Source organism: Ascaphus truei, chromosome 6 (assembly GCF_040206685.1).
Source record: "Ascaphus truei isolate aAscTru1 chromosome 6, aAscTru1.hap1, whole genome shotgun sequence".
Classification (NCBI taxonomy): domain Eukaryota; kingdom Metazoa; phylum Chordata; class Amphibia; order Anura; family Ascaphidae; genus Ascaphus; species Ascaphus truei.
Window position 1 is genome coordinate 49663767 of NC_134488.1, and position 17045 is coordinate 49680811.

Consider the following 17045-nt stretch of genomic DNA (forward strand, 5'->3'; position numbering starts at 1 on the left):
CCAGTGTCACATCCCAGTGTCACATCCCAGTGTCACATCTCACATCCCACATCCCAGTGTCACATCCCACATCCCAGTGTCACATCCCACATCCCAGTGTCACATCCCACATCCCAGTGTCACATCCCACATCCCAGTGTCACATCCCAGTGTCACATCCCACATCCCAGTGTCACATATCACATCCCAGTGTCACATCCCAGTGTCACATCCCAGTGTCACATCCCACATCCCAGTGTCACATCCCACATCCCATTGTCACATCCCAGTGTCACATCCCACATCCCAGTGTCACATCCCACATCCCAGTGTCACATCTCACATCCCAGTGTCACATCCCATATCCCAGTGTCACATCCCACATCCCAGTGTCACATCCCAGTGTCACATCCCATATCCCAGTGTCACATCCCACATCCCAGTGTCACATCCCACATCCCAGTGTCACATATCACATCCCAGTGTCACATCTAACATCCCAGTGTCACATCCCACATCCCAGTGTCACATCCCACATCCCAGTGTCACATCCCACATCCCAGTGTCACATCCCACATCCCAGTGTCACATCCCACATCCCACATCCCAGTGTCACATCCCAGTGTCACATCCCACATCCCAGTGTCACATATCACATCCCAGTGTCACATCCCAGTGTCACATCTAACATCCCAGTGTCACATCCCATATCCCAGTGTCACATCCCACATCCCAGTGTCACATCCCAGTGTCACATCTCACATCCCAGTGTCACATATCACATCCCAGTGTCACATCCCAGTGTCACATCCCACATCCCAGTGTCACATCCCACATCCCAGTGTCACATCCCAGTGTCACATCCCACATCCCAGTGTCACATCCCACATCCCAGTGTCACATCCCACATCCCAGTGTCACATCTCACATCCCAGTGTCACATCCCACATCCCAGTGTCACATCTCACATCCCAGTGTCACATCCCAGTGTCACATCCCACATCCCAGTGTCACATCCCAGTGTCACATCCCACATCCCAGTGTCACATATCACATCCCAGTGTCACATCTCACATCCCACATCCCAGTGTCACATATCACATCCCAGTGTCACATCTCACATCCCAGTGTCACATCCCAGTGTCACATCCCACATCCCAGTGTCACATCCCAGTGTCACATCCCAGTGTCACATCTCACATCCCAGTGTCACATCCCACATCCCAGTGTCACATCCCAGTGTCACATCCCAGTGTCACATCTCACATCCCAGTGTCACATCCCACATCCCAGTGTCACATCCCAGTGTCACATCCCAGTGTCACATCTCACATCCCAGTGTCACATCCCATATCCCAGTGTCACATCCCACATCCCAGTGTCACATCCCACATCCCAGTGTCACATCCCACATCCCAGTGTCACATCCCAGTGTCACATCTCACATCCCAGTGTCACATCCCAGTGTCACATCCCACATCCCAGTATCACATCCCAGTGTCACATCCCATATCCCAGTGTCACATCTCACATCCCAGTGTCACATCCCACATCCCAGTGTCACATCCCAGTGTCACATCCCACATCCCAGTGTCACATCTCACATCCCAGTGTCACATCTCACATCCCAGTGTCACATCTCACATCCCAGTGTCACATCCCAGTGTCACATCCCAGTGTCACATCCCAGTGTCACATCCCACATCCCAGTGTCACATCCCAGTGTCACATCCCACATCCCAGTGTCACATCTCACATCCCAGTGTCACATCCCACATCCCAGTGTCACATCTCACATCCCAGTGTCACATCCCACATCCCAGTGTCACATCCCAGTGTCACATCTCACATCCCAGTGTCACATCTCACATCCCAGTGTCACATCCCACATACCAGTGTCACATCCCATATCCCAGTGTCACATCCCACATCCCAGTGTCACATCCCAGTGTCACATCCCATATCCCAGTGTCACATCCCACATCCCAGTGTCACATCCCACATCCCAGTGTCACATCCCACATCCCAGTGTCACATCCCAGTGTCACATCCCATATCCCAGTGTCACATCTCACATCCCAGTGTCACATCCCACATCCCACATCCCAGTGTCACATCTCACATCCCAGTGTCACATCTCACATCCCAGTGTCACATCCCACATCCCACATCCCAGTGTCACATCCCACATCCCAGTGTCACATCTCACATCCCAGTGTCACATCCCATATCCCAGTGTCACATCCCACATCCCAGTGTCACATCCCACATCCCAGTGTCACATCCCAGTGTCACATCCCACATCCCAGTGTCACATCCCACATCCCAGTGTCACATCCCACATCCCAGTGTCACATCTCACATCCCAGTGTCACATCCCAGTGTCACATCTCACATCCCAGTGTCACATCTCACATCCCAGTGTCACATCTCACATCCCAGTGTCACATCCCACATCCCAGTGTCACATCCCACATCCCAGTGTCACATCTCACATCCCAGTGTCACATCCCACATCCCAGTGTCACATCTCACATCCCAGTGTCACATCCCACATCCCAGTGTCACATCTCACATCCCAGTGTCACATCTCACATCCCAGTGTCACATCTCACATCCCAGTGTCACATCCCACATCCCAGTGTCACATCCCAGTGTCACATCTCACATCCCAGTGTCACATCTCACATCCCAGTGTCACATCCCACATCCCAGTGTCACATCCCATATCCCAGTGTCACATCCCACATCCCAGTGTCACATCCCAGTGTCACATCCCATATCCCAGTGTCACATCCCACATCCCAGTGTCACATCCCACATCCCAGTGTCACATCCCACATCCCAGTGTCACATCCCAGTGTCACATCCCATATCCCAGTGTCACATCTCACATCCCAGTGTCACATCCCACATCCCACATCCCAGTGTCACATCTCACATCCCAGTGTCACATCCCACATCCCAGTGTCACATCCCACATCCCAGTGTCACATCCCAGTGTCACATCTCACATCCCAGTGTCACATCCCACATCCCAGTGTCACATCTCACATCCCAGTGTCACATCCCACATCCCAGTGTCACATCCCACATCCCAGTGTCACATCCCAGTGTCACATCCCACATCCCAGTGTCACATCTCACATCCCAGTGTCACATCCCACATCCCAGTGTCACATCCCAGTGTCACATCCCATATCCCAGTGTCACATCCCACATCCCAGTGTCACATCCCAGTGTCACATCCCATATCCCAGTGTCACATCCCACATCCCAGTGTCACATCCCAGTGTCACATCCCACATCTCAGTGTCACATCCCACATCCCAGTGTCACATCCCACATCCCAGTGTCACATCCCACATCCCAGTGTCACATCCCACATCCCAGTGTCACATCCCACATCCCAGTGTCACATCCCACATCCCAGTGTCACATCTCACATCCCAGTGTCACATATCACATCCCAGTGTCACATCCCACATCCCAGTGTCACATCCCACATCCCAGTGTCACATCCCACATCCCAGTGTCACATCCCACATCCCAGTGTCACATCCCACATCCCAGTGTCACATCCCAGTGTCACATCCCACATCCCAGTGTCACATCTCACATCCCAGTGTCACATCCCACATCCCAGTGTCACATCCCAGTGTCACATCCCACATCCCAGTGTCACATCCCAGTGTCACATCCCACATCCCAGTGTCACATCCCAGTGTCACATCCCACATCCCAGTGTCACATCCCAGTGTCACATCCCACATCCCAGTGTCACATCTCACATCCCAGTGTCACATCTCACATCCCAGTGTCACATCCCACATCCCAGTGTCACATCCCACATCCCAGTGTCACATCTCACATCCCAGTGTCACATCCCAGTGTCACATCCCACATCCCAGTGTCACATCCCATATCCCAGTGTCACATCCCACATCCCAGTGTCACATCCCACATCCCAGTGTCACATCCCAGTGTCACATCCCACATCCCAGTGTCACATCTCACATCCCAGTGTCACATCCCACATCCCAGTGTCACATCCCAGTGTCACATCCCATATCCCAGTGTCACATCCCACATCCCAGTGTCACATCCCAGTGTCACATCCCATATCCCAGTGTCACATCCCACATCCCAGTGTCACATCCCAGTGTCACATCCCACATCCCACATCCCAGTGTCACATCCCACATCCCAGTGTCACATCCCACATCCCAGTGTCACATCTCACATCCCAGTGTCACATATCACATCCCAGTGTCACATCCCACATCCCAGTGTCACATCCCACATCCCAGTGTCACATCTCACATCCCAGTGTCACATCCCAGTGTCACATCCCATATCCCAGTGTCACATCCCACATCCCAGTGTCACATCCCAGTGTCACATCCCATATCCCAGTGTCACATCCCACATCCCAGTGTCACATCCCAGTGTCACATCCCACATCTCAGTGTCACATCCCACATCCCAGTGTCACATCCCACATCCCACATCCCAGTGTCACATCCCACATCCCAGTGTCACATCCCACATCCCAGTGTCACATCTCACATCCCAGTGTCACATATCACATCCCAGTGTCACATCCCACATCCCAGTGTCACATCCCACATCCCAGTGTCACATCCCACATCCCAGTGTCACATCCCACATCCCAGTGTCACATCCCAGTGTCACATCCCACATCCCAGTGTCACATCCCACATCCCAGTGTCACATCCCAGTGTCACATCCCATATCCCAGTGTCACATCCCACATCCCAGTGTCACATCCCAGTGTCACATCCCACATCTCAGTGTCACATCCCACATCCCAGTGTCACATCCCACATCCCAGTGTCACATCCCACATCCCAGTGTCACATCCCACATCCCAGTGTCACATCCCATATCCCAGTGTCACATCCCACATCCCAGTGTCACATCCCACATCCCAGTGTCACATCCCAGTGTCACATCCCACATCCCAGTGTCACATCTCACATCCCAGTGTCACATCCCACATCCCAGTGTCACATCCCAGTGTCACATCCCATATCCCAGTGTCACATCCCACATCCCAGTGTCACATCCCAGTGTCACATCCCATATCCCAGTGTCACATCCCACATCCCAGTGTCACATCCCAGTGTCACATCCCACATCCCAGTGTCACATCCCAGTGTCACATCCCACATCCCAGTGTCACATCTCACATCCCAGTGTCACATCCCACATCCCAGTGTCACATCCCAGTGTCACATCCCATATCCCAGTGTCACATCCCACATCCCAGTGTCACATCCCAGTGTCACATCCCATATCCCAGTGTCACATCCCACATCCCAGTGTCACATCTCAGTGTCACATCCCACATCCCAGTGTCACATCCCACATCCCAGTGTCACATCTCACATCCCAGTGTCACATATCACATCCCAGTGTCACATCCCACATCCCAGTGTCACATCCCACATCCCAGTGTCACATCCCAGTGTCACATCCCACATCCCAGTGTCACATCCCACATCCCAGTGTCACATCCCAGTGTCACATCCCATATCCCAGTGTCACATCCCACATCCCAGTGTCACATCCCAGTGTCACATCCCACATCCCAGTGTCACATCCCACATCCCAGTGTCACATCTCAGTGTCACATCCCACATCCCAGTGTCACATCCCACATCCCAGTGTCACATCTCACATCCCAGTGTCACATATCACATCCCAGTGTCACATCCCACATCCCAGTGTCACATCCCACATCCCAGTGTCACATCCCAGTGTCACATCCCACATCCCAGTGTCACATCCCACATCCCAGTGTCACATCCCAGTGTCACATCCCACATCCCAGTGTCACATCCCACATCCCAGTGTCACATCCCAGTGTCACATCCCACATCCCAGTGTCACATCCCAGTGTCACATCCCACATCTCAGTGTCACATCCCACATCCCAGTGTCACATCCCACATCCCAGTGTCACATCCCACATCCCAGTGTCACATCCCACATCCCAGTGTCACATCTCACATCCCAGTGTCACATCTCACATCCCAGTGTCACATCCCAGTGTCACATCCCACATCCCAGTGTCACATCCCACATCCCAGTGTCACATCCCACATCCCAGTGTCACATCCCACATCCCAGTGTCACATCCCACATCCCAGTGTCACATCCCACATCCCAGTGTCACATCCCAGTGTCACATCCCACATCCCAGTGTCACATCTCACATCCCAGTGTCACATATCACATCCCAGTGTCACATCCCACATCCCAGTGTCACATCCCAGTGTCACATATCACATCCCAGTGTCACATCCCATATCCCAGTGTCATATCCCAGTGTCACATCTCACATCCCACATCCCAGTGTCACATCCCAGTGTCACATCCCAGTGTCACATCCCACATCCCAGTGTCACATCCCAGTGTCACATATCACATCCCAGTGTCACATCCCATATCCCAGTGTCATATCCCAGTGTCACATCCCACATCCCAGTGTCACATCCCAGTGTCACATCCCAGTGTCACATCCCACATCCCAGTGTCACATCCCAGTGTCACATCCCACATCCCAGTGTCACATCCCACATCCCAGTGTCACATCCCACATCCCAGTGTCACATCTCACATCCCAGTGTCACATCTCACATCCCACATCCCAGTGTCACATCTCACATCCCAGTGTCACATCTCACATCCCAGTGTCACATCCCACATCCCAGTGTCACATCCCACATCCCACATCCCAGTGTCACATCCCACATCCCAGTGTCACATCTAACATCCCAGTGTCACATCCCACATCCCAGTGTCACAACCCACATCCCACATCCCAGTGTCACATATCACATCCCAGTGTCACATCCCACATCCCAGTGTCACATCCCACTTCCCAGTGTCACATCCCACATCCCAGTGTCACATCCCACATCCCAGTGTCACATCTAACATCCCAGTGTCACATCCCACATCCCACATCCCAGTGTCACATCCCACATCCCAGTGTCACATCCCACATCCCAGTGTCACATCTCACATCCCAGTGTCACATATCACATCCCAGTGTCACATCCCACATCCCAGTGTCACATCCCAGTGTCACATCCCAGTGTCACATCCCACATCCCAGTGTCACATCTCACATCCCAGTGTCACATCCCACATCCCAGTGTCACATCCCACATCCCAGTGTCACATCCCACATCCCAGTGTCACATCTCACATCCCAGTGTCACATCCCACATCCCAGTGTCACATCCCACATCCCAGTGTCACATCCCACATCCCAGTGTCACATCTCACATCCCAGTGTCACATCCCACATCCCAGTGTCACATCCCACATCCCAGTGTCACATCCCAGTGTCACATCCCACATCCCAGTGTCACATCCCACATCCCAGTGTCACATCTCACATCCCAGTGTCACATATCACATCCCAGTGTCACATCCCACATCCCAGTGTCACATCCCAGTGTCACATCTCACATCCCACATCCCAGTGTCACATCCCAGTGTCACATCCCAGTGTCACATCCCACATCCCACATCCCAGTGTCACATCCCAGTGTCACATCCCACATCCCAGTGTCACATCCCACATCCCAGTGTCACATCCCACATCCCAGTGTCACATCTAACATCCCAGTGTCACATCCCACATCCCAGTGTCACAACCCACATCCCACATCCCAGTGTCACATCCCATATCCCAGTGTCATATCCCAGTGTCACATCTCACATCCCAGTGTCACATCCCATATCCCAGTGTCATATCCCAGTGTCACATCTCACATCCCACATCCCAGTGTCACATCCCAGTGTCACATCCCAGTGTCACATCCCACATCCCACATCCCAGTGTCACATCCCAGTGTCACATCCCACATCCCAGTGTCACATCCCACATCCCAGTGTCACATCCCACATCCCAGTGTCACATCTAACATCCCAGTGTCACATCCCAGTGTCACAACCCACATCCCACATCCCACATCCCAGTGTCACAACCCACATCCCACATCCCAGTGTCACATCTAACATCCCAGTGTCACATCTAACATCCCAGTGTCACATCCCACATCCCAGTGTCACAACCCACATCCCACATCCCAGTGTCACAACCCACATCCCAGTGTCACATCCCACTTCCCAGTGTCACATCCCAGTGTCACATATCACATCCCAGTGTCACATCCCACATCCCAGTGTCACATCTAACATCCCAGTGTCACATCCCACATCCCAGTGTCACAACCCACATCCCACATCCCAGTGTCACATCCCACATCCCAGTGTCACAACCCACATCCCACATCCCAGTGTCACATCCCACTTCCCAGTGTCACATCCCAGTGTCACATCCCAGTGTCACATCCCACATCCCAGTGTCACATCCCACATCCCAGTGTCACAACCCACATCCCACATCCCAGTGTCACATCCCACTTCCCAGTGTCACATCCCAGTGTCACATATCACATCCCAGTGTCACATCCCACATCCCAGTGTCACATCCCACATCCCAGTGTCACATCTCACATCCCAGTGTCACATCCCACATCTCAGTGTCACATCTCACATCCCAGTGTCACATCCCACATCCCAGTGTCACATCCCACATCCCACATCCCAGTGTCACATCCCAGTGTCACATCTCACATCCCACATCCCAGTGTCACATCCCACATCCCAGTGTCACATCCCAGTGTCACATCTCACATCCCAGTGTCACATCCCACATCCCAGTGTCACATCCCACATCCCAGTGTCACATCCCAGTGTCACATCCCACATCCCAGTGTCACATCCCACATCCCAGTGTCACATCCCACATCCCAGTGTCACATCCCACATCCCAGTGTCACATCCCAGTGTCACATATCACATCCCAGTGTCACATCCCAGTGTCACATCCCACATCCCAGTGTCACATCCCACATCCCAGTGTCACATCCCAGTGTCACATCCCACATCCCAGTGTCACATCTCACATCCCACATCCCAGTGTCACATCCCACATCCCAGTGTCACATCCCACATCCCAGTGTCACATCCCACATCCCAGTGTCACATCCCAGTGTCACATCCCAGTGTCACATCTCACATCCCAGTGTCACATCTCACATCCCAGTGTCACATCCCAGTGTCACATCTCACATCCCAGTGTCACATCTCACATCCCAGTGTCACATCTCACATCCCAGTGTCACATCCCAGTGTCACATCTCACATCCCAGTGTCACATCCCAGTGTCACATCCCATATCCCAGTGTCACATCTCACATCCCAGTGTCACATCCCACATCCCAGTGTCACATCCCACATCCCACATCCCAGTGTCACATCCCACATCCCAGTGTCACATCTCACATCCCAGTGTCACATCTCACATCCCAGTGTCACATCCCAGTGTCACATCTCACATCCCAGTGTCACATCCCAGTGTCACATCCCATATCCCAGTGTCACATCTCACATCCCAGTGTCACATCCCACATCCCAGTGTCACATCCCACATCCCACATCCCAGTGTCACATCTCACATCCCAGTGTCACATCCCACATCCCAGTGTCACATCCCACATCCCAGTGTCACATCCCACATCCCAGTGTCACATCTCAGTGTCACATCCCAGTGTCACATCCCACATCCCAGTGTCACATCCCATATCCCAGTGTCACATCCCACATCCCAGTGTCACATCCCACATCCCAGTGTCACATCCCACATCCCAGTGTCACATCTCACATCCCAGTGTCACATCCCACATCCAGTGTCACATCCCAGTGTCACATCCCACATCCCAGTGTCACATCCCACATCCCAGTGTCACATCCCACATCCCAGTGTCACATCTCAGTGTCACATCCCAGTGTCACATCCCACATCCCAGTGTCACATCCCATATCCCAGTGTCACATCCCACATCCCAGTGTCACATCCCAGTGTCACATCCCATATCCCAGTGTCACATCCCACATCCCAGTGTCACATCTCACATCCCAGTGTCACATCCCACATCCCAGTGTCACAACCCACATCCCACATCTCAGTGTCACATCTCACATCCCAGTGTCACATCCCACATCCCAGTGTCACATCCCACATCCCAGTGTCACATCTCACATCCCAGTGTCACATCCCACATCCCAGTGTCACAACCCACATCCCACATCCCAGTGTCACATCTCACATCCCAGTGTCACATCCCACATCCCAGTGTCACATCCCACATCCCAGTGTCACATCTCACATCCCAGTGTCACATCCCACATCCCAGTGTCACAACCCACATCCCACATCCCAGTGTCACATCTCACATCCCAGTGTCACATCCCACATCCCAGTGTCACATCCCACATCCCAGTGTCACATATCACATCCCAGTGTCACATCCCACATCTCAGTGTCACATCCCAGTGTCACATCTCACATCCCAGTGTCACATCCCACATCCCAGTGTCACATCCCACATCCCACATCCCAGTGTCACATCCCACATCCCAGTGTCACATCCCACATCCCAGTGTCACATCTCACATCCCAGTGTCACATCCCACATCTCAGTGTCACATCTCACATCCCAGTGTCACATCCCACATCCCAGTGTCACATCTCACATCCCAGTGTCACATCCCACATCCCAGTGTCACATCCCAGTGTCACATCCCACATCCCAGTGTCACATCCCACATCCCAGTGTCACATCCCACATCCCAGTGTCACATCCCACATCCCAGTGTCACATCTCACATCCCAGTGTCACATCCCACATCCCAGTGTCACATCCCAGTGTCACATCCCAGTGTCACATCCCAGTGTCACATCTCACATCCCAGTGTCACATCCCACATCCCAGTGTCACATCTCACATCCCAGTGTCACATCCCACATCCCAGTGTCACATCCCACATCCCAGTGTCACATCCCACATCCCAGTGTCACATCCCACATCCCAGTGTCACATCCCACATCCCAGTGTCACATCCCAGTGTCACATCCCAGTGTCACATCCCAGTGTCACATCTCACATCCCAGTGTCACATCTCACATCCCAGTGTCACATCCCACATCCCAGTGTCACATCCCAGTGTCACATCCCACATCCCAGTGTCACATCCCACATCCCAGTGTCACATCCCACATCCCAGTGTCACATCTCACATCCCAGTGTCACATCCCACATCCCAGTGTCACATCCCAGTGTCACATCTCACATCCCAGTGTCACATCCCACATCCCAGTGTCACATCCCAGTGTCACATCCCACATCCCAGTGTCACATCCCACATCCCAGTGTCACATCCCACATCCCAGTGTCACATCTCACATCCCAGTGTCACATCTCACATCCCAGTGTCACATCCCAGTGTCACATCCCACATCCCAGTGTCACATCCCACATCCCAGTGTCACATCTCAGTGTCACATCCCAGTGTCACATCCCACATCCCAGTGTCACATCCCAGTGTCACATCCCAGTGTCACATCTCACATCCCAGTGTCACATCCCACATCCCAGTGTCACATCTCAGTGTCACATCCCACATCCCAGTGTCACATCCCACATCCCAGTGTCACATCTCAGTGTCACATCCCAGTGTCACATCCCATATCCCAGTGTCACATCCCACATCCCACATCCCAGTGTCACATCCCACATCCCAGTGTCACATCTCACATCCCACATCCCAGTGTCACATCCCACATCCCAGTGTCACATCCCACATCCCACATCCCAGTGTCACATCCCACATCCCAGTGTCACATCTCACATCCCAGTGTCACATCCCACATCCCAGTGTCACATCCCAGTGTCACATCCCACATCCCAGTGTCACATCCCACATCCCAGTGTCACATCCCACATCCCAGTGTCACATCTCACATCCCAGTGTCACATCCCACATCCCAGTGTCACATCCCAGTGTCACATATCACATCCCAGTGTCACATCTCACATCCCACATCTCAGTGTCACATCCCAGTGTCACATCCCACATCCCAGTGTCACATCTCACATCCCAGTGTCACATCAAACATACCAGTGTCACATCCCAGTGTCACATCCCACATCCCAGTGTCACATCCCACATCCCAGTGTCACATCTCACATCCCAGTGTCACATCCCACATCCCAGTGTCACATCCCACATCCCAGTGTCACATCCCAGTGTCACATCCCACATCCCAGTGTCACATCTCACATCCCAGTGTCACATCAAACATACCAGTGTCACATCCCAGTGTCACATCCCACATCCCAGTGTCACATCCCACATCCCAGTGTCACATCCCAGTGTCACATCCCACATCCCAGTGTCACATCTCACATCCCAGTGTCACATCCCACATCCCAGTGTCACATCCCACATCCCAGTGTCACATCCCAGTGTCACATCACACATCCCAGTGTCACATCCCACATCTCAGTGTCACATCCCACATCCCAGTGTCACATCTCACATCCCAGTGTCACATCCCACATCCCAGTGTCACATCCCACATCCCAGTGTCACATCCCAGTGTCACATCCCACATCCCAGTGTCACATCCCACATCTCAGTGTCACATCCCACATCTCAGTGTCACATCCCACATCTCAGTGTCACATCCACATCTCAGTGTCACATCTAACATCCCAGTGTCACATCCCACATCTCAGTGTCACATCCCACATCCCACATCCCAGTGTCACATATCACATCTCAGTGTCACATCCCACATCTCAGTGTCACATCTAACATCCCAGTGTCACATCCCACATCTCAGTGTCACATCCCACATCCCACATCCCAGTGTCACATCCCACATCCCAGTGTCACATCCCACATCCCAGTGTCACATCCCACATCCCAGTGTCACATCCCAGTGTCACATCCCACATCCCAGTGTCACATCCCACATCTCACATCCCCGTTCCTCAGATTTGCATTAGATTGTCAGCTCTGTGGGACCTGTGCATACAGAATATTATGTACAGCACTGCAGATACTATCAGAGGTGACCCCTGTCTCCCCCCCAGCAGCACACGGAGCCCCCCGGACACTCCCCGTCTCCAACACAGAACCAGGAAGATGATATCAATGTGGGCGAGTAAGTGGGGGCGGCCTGATCAGGGAGTATCACTGATAGGAGCCGCTTTCTCTCTCGCTCTGTCTCTCCCTCACTCGCTCTCTCTCACTCGCTCTCTCTCACTCGCTCTCTCTCACTCTCTCTGTCTCACTCTCTCTGTCTCACTCGCTCTTGCTCTGTCTCGTCGCTCTGTCTTTCACGCGCTCTGAATCAGTACATGGCCTCTCAGGTGTCTTCATACACAGAGCAAAGTCTCTCTTGCTCTCCTCTCTCTCCCGTGCCCCCTCTCTCTCTCTCCCGTGCCCCCTCTCTCTCTCTCCCGTGCCCTCTCTCTCTCTCTCTCCCGTGCCCTCTCTCTCTCTCCCGTGCCCTCTCTCTCTCGTGCCCTCTCTCTCTCTCCCGTGCCCTCTCTCTCTCTCCCGTGCCCTCTCTCTCCCTCCCGTGCCCTCTCTCTCTCTCCCGTGCCCTCTCTCTCCCGTGCCCTCTCTCTCCCGTGCCCTCTCTCTCCCGTGCCCTCTCTCTCCCGTGTCTCTTTCTCTCTCCCCCGTGCTCTCTCTCTCCCCCGTGCTCTCTCTCTCCCCCGTGCTCTCTCCCCCCCGTGCTCTCTCCCCCCCTGTATTTTTTCTCTCTCTTCCCCGTGTTCTCTCTCTCTCTCCCCCATGTTCTCTCTCTCTCTTTGCCCCGTGTTCTCTCTCTCTCTCTCCCCTGTGCTCTCTCTCCCCCCCGTGCCCTCTCTCTCCCGTGCCCTCTCCCCCCGTGCTCTCTCTCCCCCCGTGCTCTCTCTCTCCCCCGTGCTCTCTCTCTCCCCCGTGCTCTCTCTCTCCCCCGTGCTCTCTCTCCCCCGTGCTCTCTCTCTCCCCCGTGCTCTCTCTCTCCCCCGTGCTCTCTCTCCCCCGTGCTCTCTCTCTCCCCCGTGCTCTCTCTCCCCCCGTGCTCTCTCTCTCCCCGTGCTCTCTCTCTCCCCCGTGCTCTCTCTCTCCCCCGTGCTCTCTCCCCCGTGTTCTCTCTCTCCCCCGTGTTCTCTCTCTCCCCCGTGTTCTCTCTCTCCCCCGTGTTCTCTCCCCCGTGTTCTCTCTCTCCCCCGTGCTCTCTCTCTCCCCCGTGCTCTCTCTCTCCCCCGTGTTCTCTCCCCCGTGCTCTCTCTCTCCCCCGTGTTCTCTCTCTCCCCCGTGTTCTCTCTCTCCCCCGTGTTCTCTCTCTCCCCCCGTGTTCTCTCTCTCCCCCCCGTGCTCTCTCTCTCCCCCGTGTTCTCTCTCTCCCCCGTGTTCTCTCTCTCCCCCGTGTTCTCTCTCTCCCCGTGCTCTCTCTCTCCCCCGTGTTCTCTCCCCGTGTTCTCTCTCTCCCCCGTGCTCTCTCTCTCCCCCGTGCTCTCTCCCCCGTGTTCTCTCTCTCCCCCGTGCTCTCTCCCCCGTGTTCTCTCTCTCCCCCGTGCTCTCTCTCTCCCCCGTGTTCTCTCCCCCGTGTTCTCTCCCCCGTGTTCTCTCTCTCCCCCGTGCTCTCTCTCTCCCCCGTGTTCTCTCTCTCTCCCCCGTGCTCTCTCTCTCCCCCGTGTTCTCTCCCCCGTGTTCTCTCCCCCGTGCTCTCTCTCTCCCCCGTGTTCTCTCTCTCCCCCGTGTTCTCTCCCCCGTGTTCTCTCTCTCCCCGTGCTCTCTCTCTCCCCCGTGCTCTCTCTCTCCCCCGTGTTCTCTCTCTCCCCCGTGTTCTCTCTCTCCCCCGTGTTCTCTCTCTCTCTCTCCCCCGTGCTCTCTCTCTCCCCCGTGTTCTCTCCCCCGTGTTCTCTCTCTCCCCCGTGTTCTCTCTCTCCCCGTGTTCTCTCTCTCCCCCGTGTTCTCTCTCTCCCCCGTGTTCTCTCTCTCCCCCGTGCTCTCTCTCTCCCCCGTGCACTCTCTCTCTCCCCCGTGTTCTCTCTCTCCCCGTGTTCTCTCTCTCCCCCGTGTTCTCTCCCCCGTGTTCTCTCTCTCCCCCGTGTTCTCTCTCTCCCCCGTGTTCTCTCCCCCGTGTTCTCTCTCTCCCCGTGTTCTCTCTCTCTCCCCCGTGCTCTCTCTCTCTCCCCCGTGCTCTCTCTCTCCCCCGTGCTCTCTCTCTCTCCCCCGTGCTCTCTCTCTCTCCCCGTGCTCTCTCTCCCCGTGCTCTCTCTCTCCCCCGTGCGCTCGCTCTCTCCCCCGTGCGCTCTCTCTATCTCCCCCGTGCTCTCTCTCTCCCCCGTGCTCTCTCTCTCTCTCTCCCCCGTGCGCTCTCTCTCTCTCGCCCCCGTGCGCTCTCTCTCCCCCTTGCGCTCTCTCTTTCTCCCCGTGTTCTCTCTCTCCCCCGTGCGCGCTCTCTCTCTCTCTCCCCCGTGCGCGCTCTCTCTCTCCTCCCCCGTGCGCACTCTCTCTCTCTCCCCCGTGCGCTCTCTCTCTCTCCCCCGTGCGCTTTCTCTCTCTCCCCCGTGCGCTCTCTCTCCCCCGTGCGCTCTCTCTCTCTCCCCCGTGCGCTCTCTCTCTCCCCCGTGCGCTCTCTCTCTCCCCCGTGCGCTCTCTCTCTCCCCCGTGCGCTCTCTCTCTCTCTCCCCGTGCGCTCTCTCTCTCTCTCCCCCATGCGCGCTCTCTCTCTCTCCCCCGTGCGCGCTCTCTCTCCCCGTGCGCTCTCTCTCTCCCCCGTGCTCTCTCTCTCTCCCCCGTGCTCTCTCTCTCTCCCCCGTGCTCTCTCTCTCTCCCCCGTGCGCTCTTTCTCCCCGTGCGCTCTCTCTCTCCCCCGTGCGCTCTCTCTCTCCCCCGTGCGCTTTCTCTCTCCCCCGTGCGCTCTCTCTCTCTCTCCCCCGTGCGCTCTCTCTCTCCCCCGTGCGCTTTCTCTCTCCCCCGTGCGCTCTCTCTCTCTCTCCCCCGTGCTCTCTCTCTCTCCCCTGTGTGCTCTCTCTCCCCCGTGGTTCTCTCTCTCCCCCGTGTTCTCTCTCTCCCCCGTGCTCTCTCTCTCCCCCGTGTTCTCTCCCCCGTGTTCTCTCTCTCCCCCGTGCTCTCTCTCTCCCCCGTGTTCTCTCTCTCCCCCGTGCTCTCTCTCTCCCCGTGTTCTCTCTCTCCCCCGTGTTCTCTCTCTCCCCCGTGTTCTCTCTCTCCCCCGTGTTCTCTCCCCCGTGTTCTCTCCCCCGTGCTCTCTCTCTCCCCCGTGTTCTCTCTCTCCCCCGTGCGCTCTCTCTCTCTCTCCCCCGTGCTCTCTCTCTCTCCCTGTGTGCTCTCTCTCCCCCGTGTTCTCTCTCTCCCCCGTGTTCTCTCTCTCCCCCGTGCTCTCTTCTCTCCCCCGTGTTCTCTCCCCCGTGTTCTCTCTCTCCCCCGTGCTCTCTCTCTCCCCCGTGTTCTCTCTCTCCCCCGTGCGCTCTCTCTCTCTCTCCCCCGTGCTCTCTCTCTCTCCCCTGTGTGCTCTCTCTCCCCCGTGTTCTCTCTCCCCCCCGTGTTCTCTCTCTCCCCCGTGCTCTCTCTCTCCCCGTGTTCTCTCCCCCGTGTTCTCTCTCTCCCCCGTGTTCTCTCTCTCCCCCGTGTTCTCTCTCTCCCCCGTGTTCTCTCTCTCCCCCGTGCTCTCTCTCTCCCCCGTGTTCTCTCCCGTGTTCTCTCTCTCCCCGTGCTCTCTCTCTCCCCCGTGTTCTCTCCCCGTGTTCTCTCTCTCCCCCGTGTCTCTCTCTCCCGTGTTCTCTCCCCCGTGTTCTCTCTCTCCCCCGTGCTCTCTCTCTCCCCCGTGCTCTCTCTCTCCCCCGTGTTCTCTCCCCGTGTTCTCTCTCTCCCCGTGTTCTCTCTCTCCCCCGTGTTCTCTCTCTCTCTCTCTCCCCCGTGCTCCTCTCTCTCCCCCGTGTTCTCTCCCCCGTGTTCTCTCTCTCCCCCGTGTTCTCTCTCTCCCCCGTGTTCTCTCTCTCTCTCTCCCCCGTGCTCTCTCTCTCCCCTGTGTTCTCACCCCCGTGTTCTCTCTCTCCCCCGTGTTCTCTCTCTCCCCCGTGTTCTCTCTC

General features: G+C 55.4%; 1 protein-coding gene across 5 annotated transcripts in view; it reads left to right on the top strand.

Moving 5' to 3' along the window:
• CEP164 (centrosomal protein 164) overlaps positions 1-13323 on the top strand; it is a 98833-nt gene extending 85510 nt beyond the window's left edge. For 2 of the 5 annotated variants that reach the window (XM_075604235.1, XM_075604232.1), the window contains one exon: positions 13026-13323. In XM_075604235.1, the coding sequence (XP_075460350.1) occupies positions 13026-13100 (75 nt within the window). In that variant the 3' untranslated portion in view covers positions 13101-13323. The remainder of the gene's footprint in view (positions 1-13025) is intronic. The other 3 variants (XM_075604231.1, XM_075604233.1, XM_075604236.1) reach the window with 3 other exon arrangements.
• The last annotated feature ends 3722 nt before the right edge of the window (positions 13324-17045 follow it).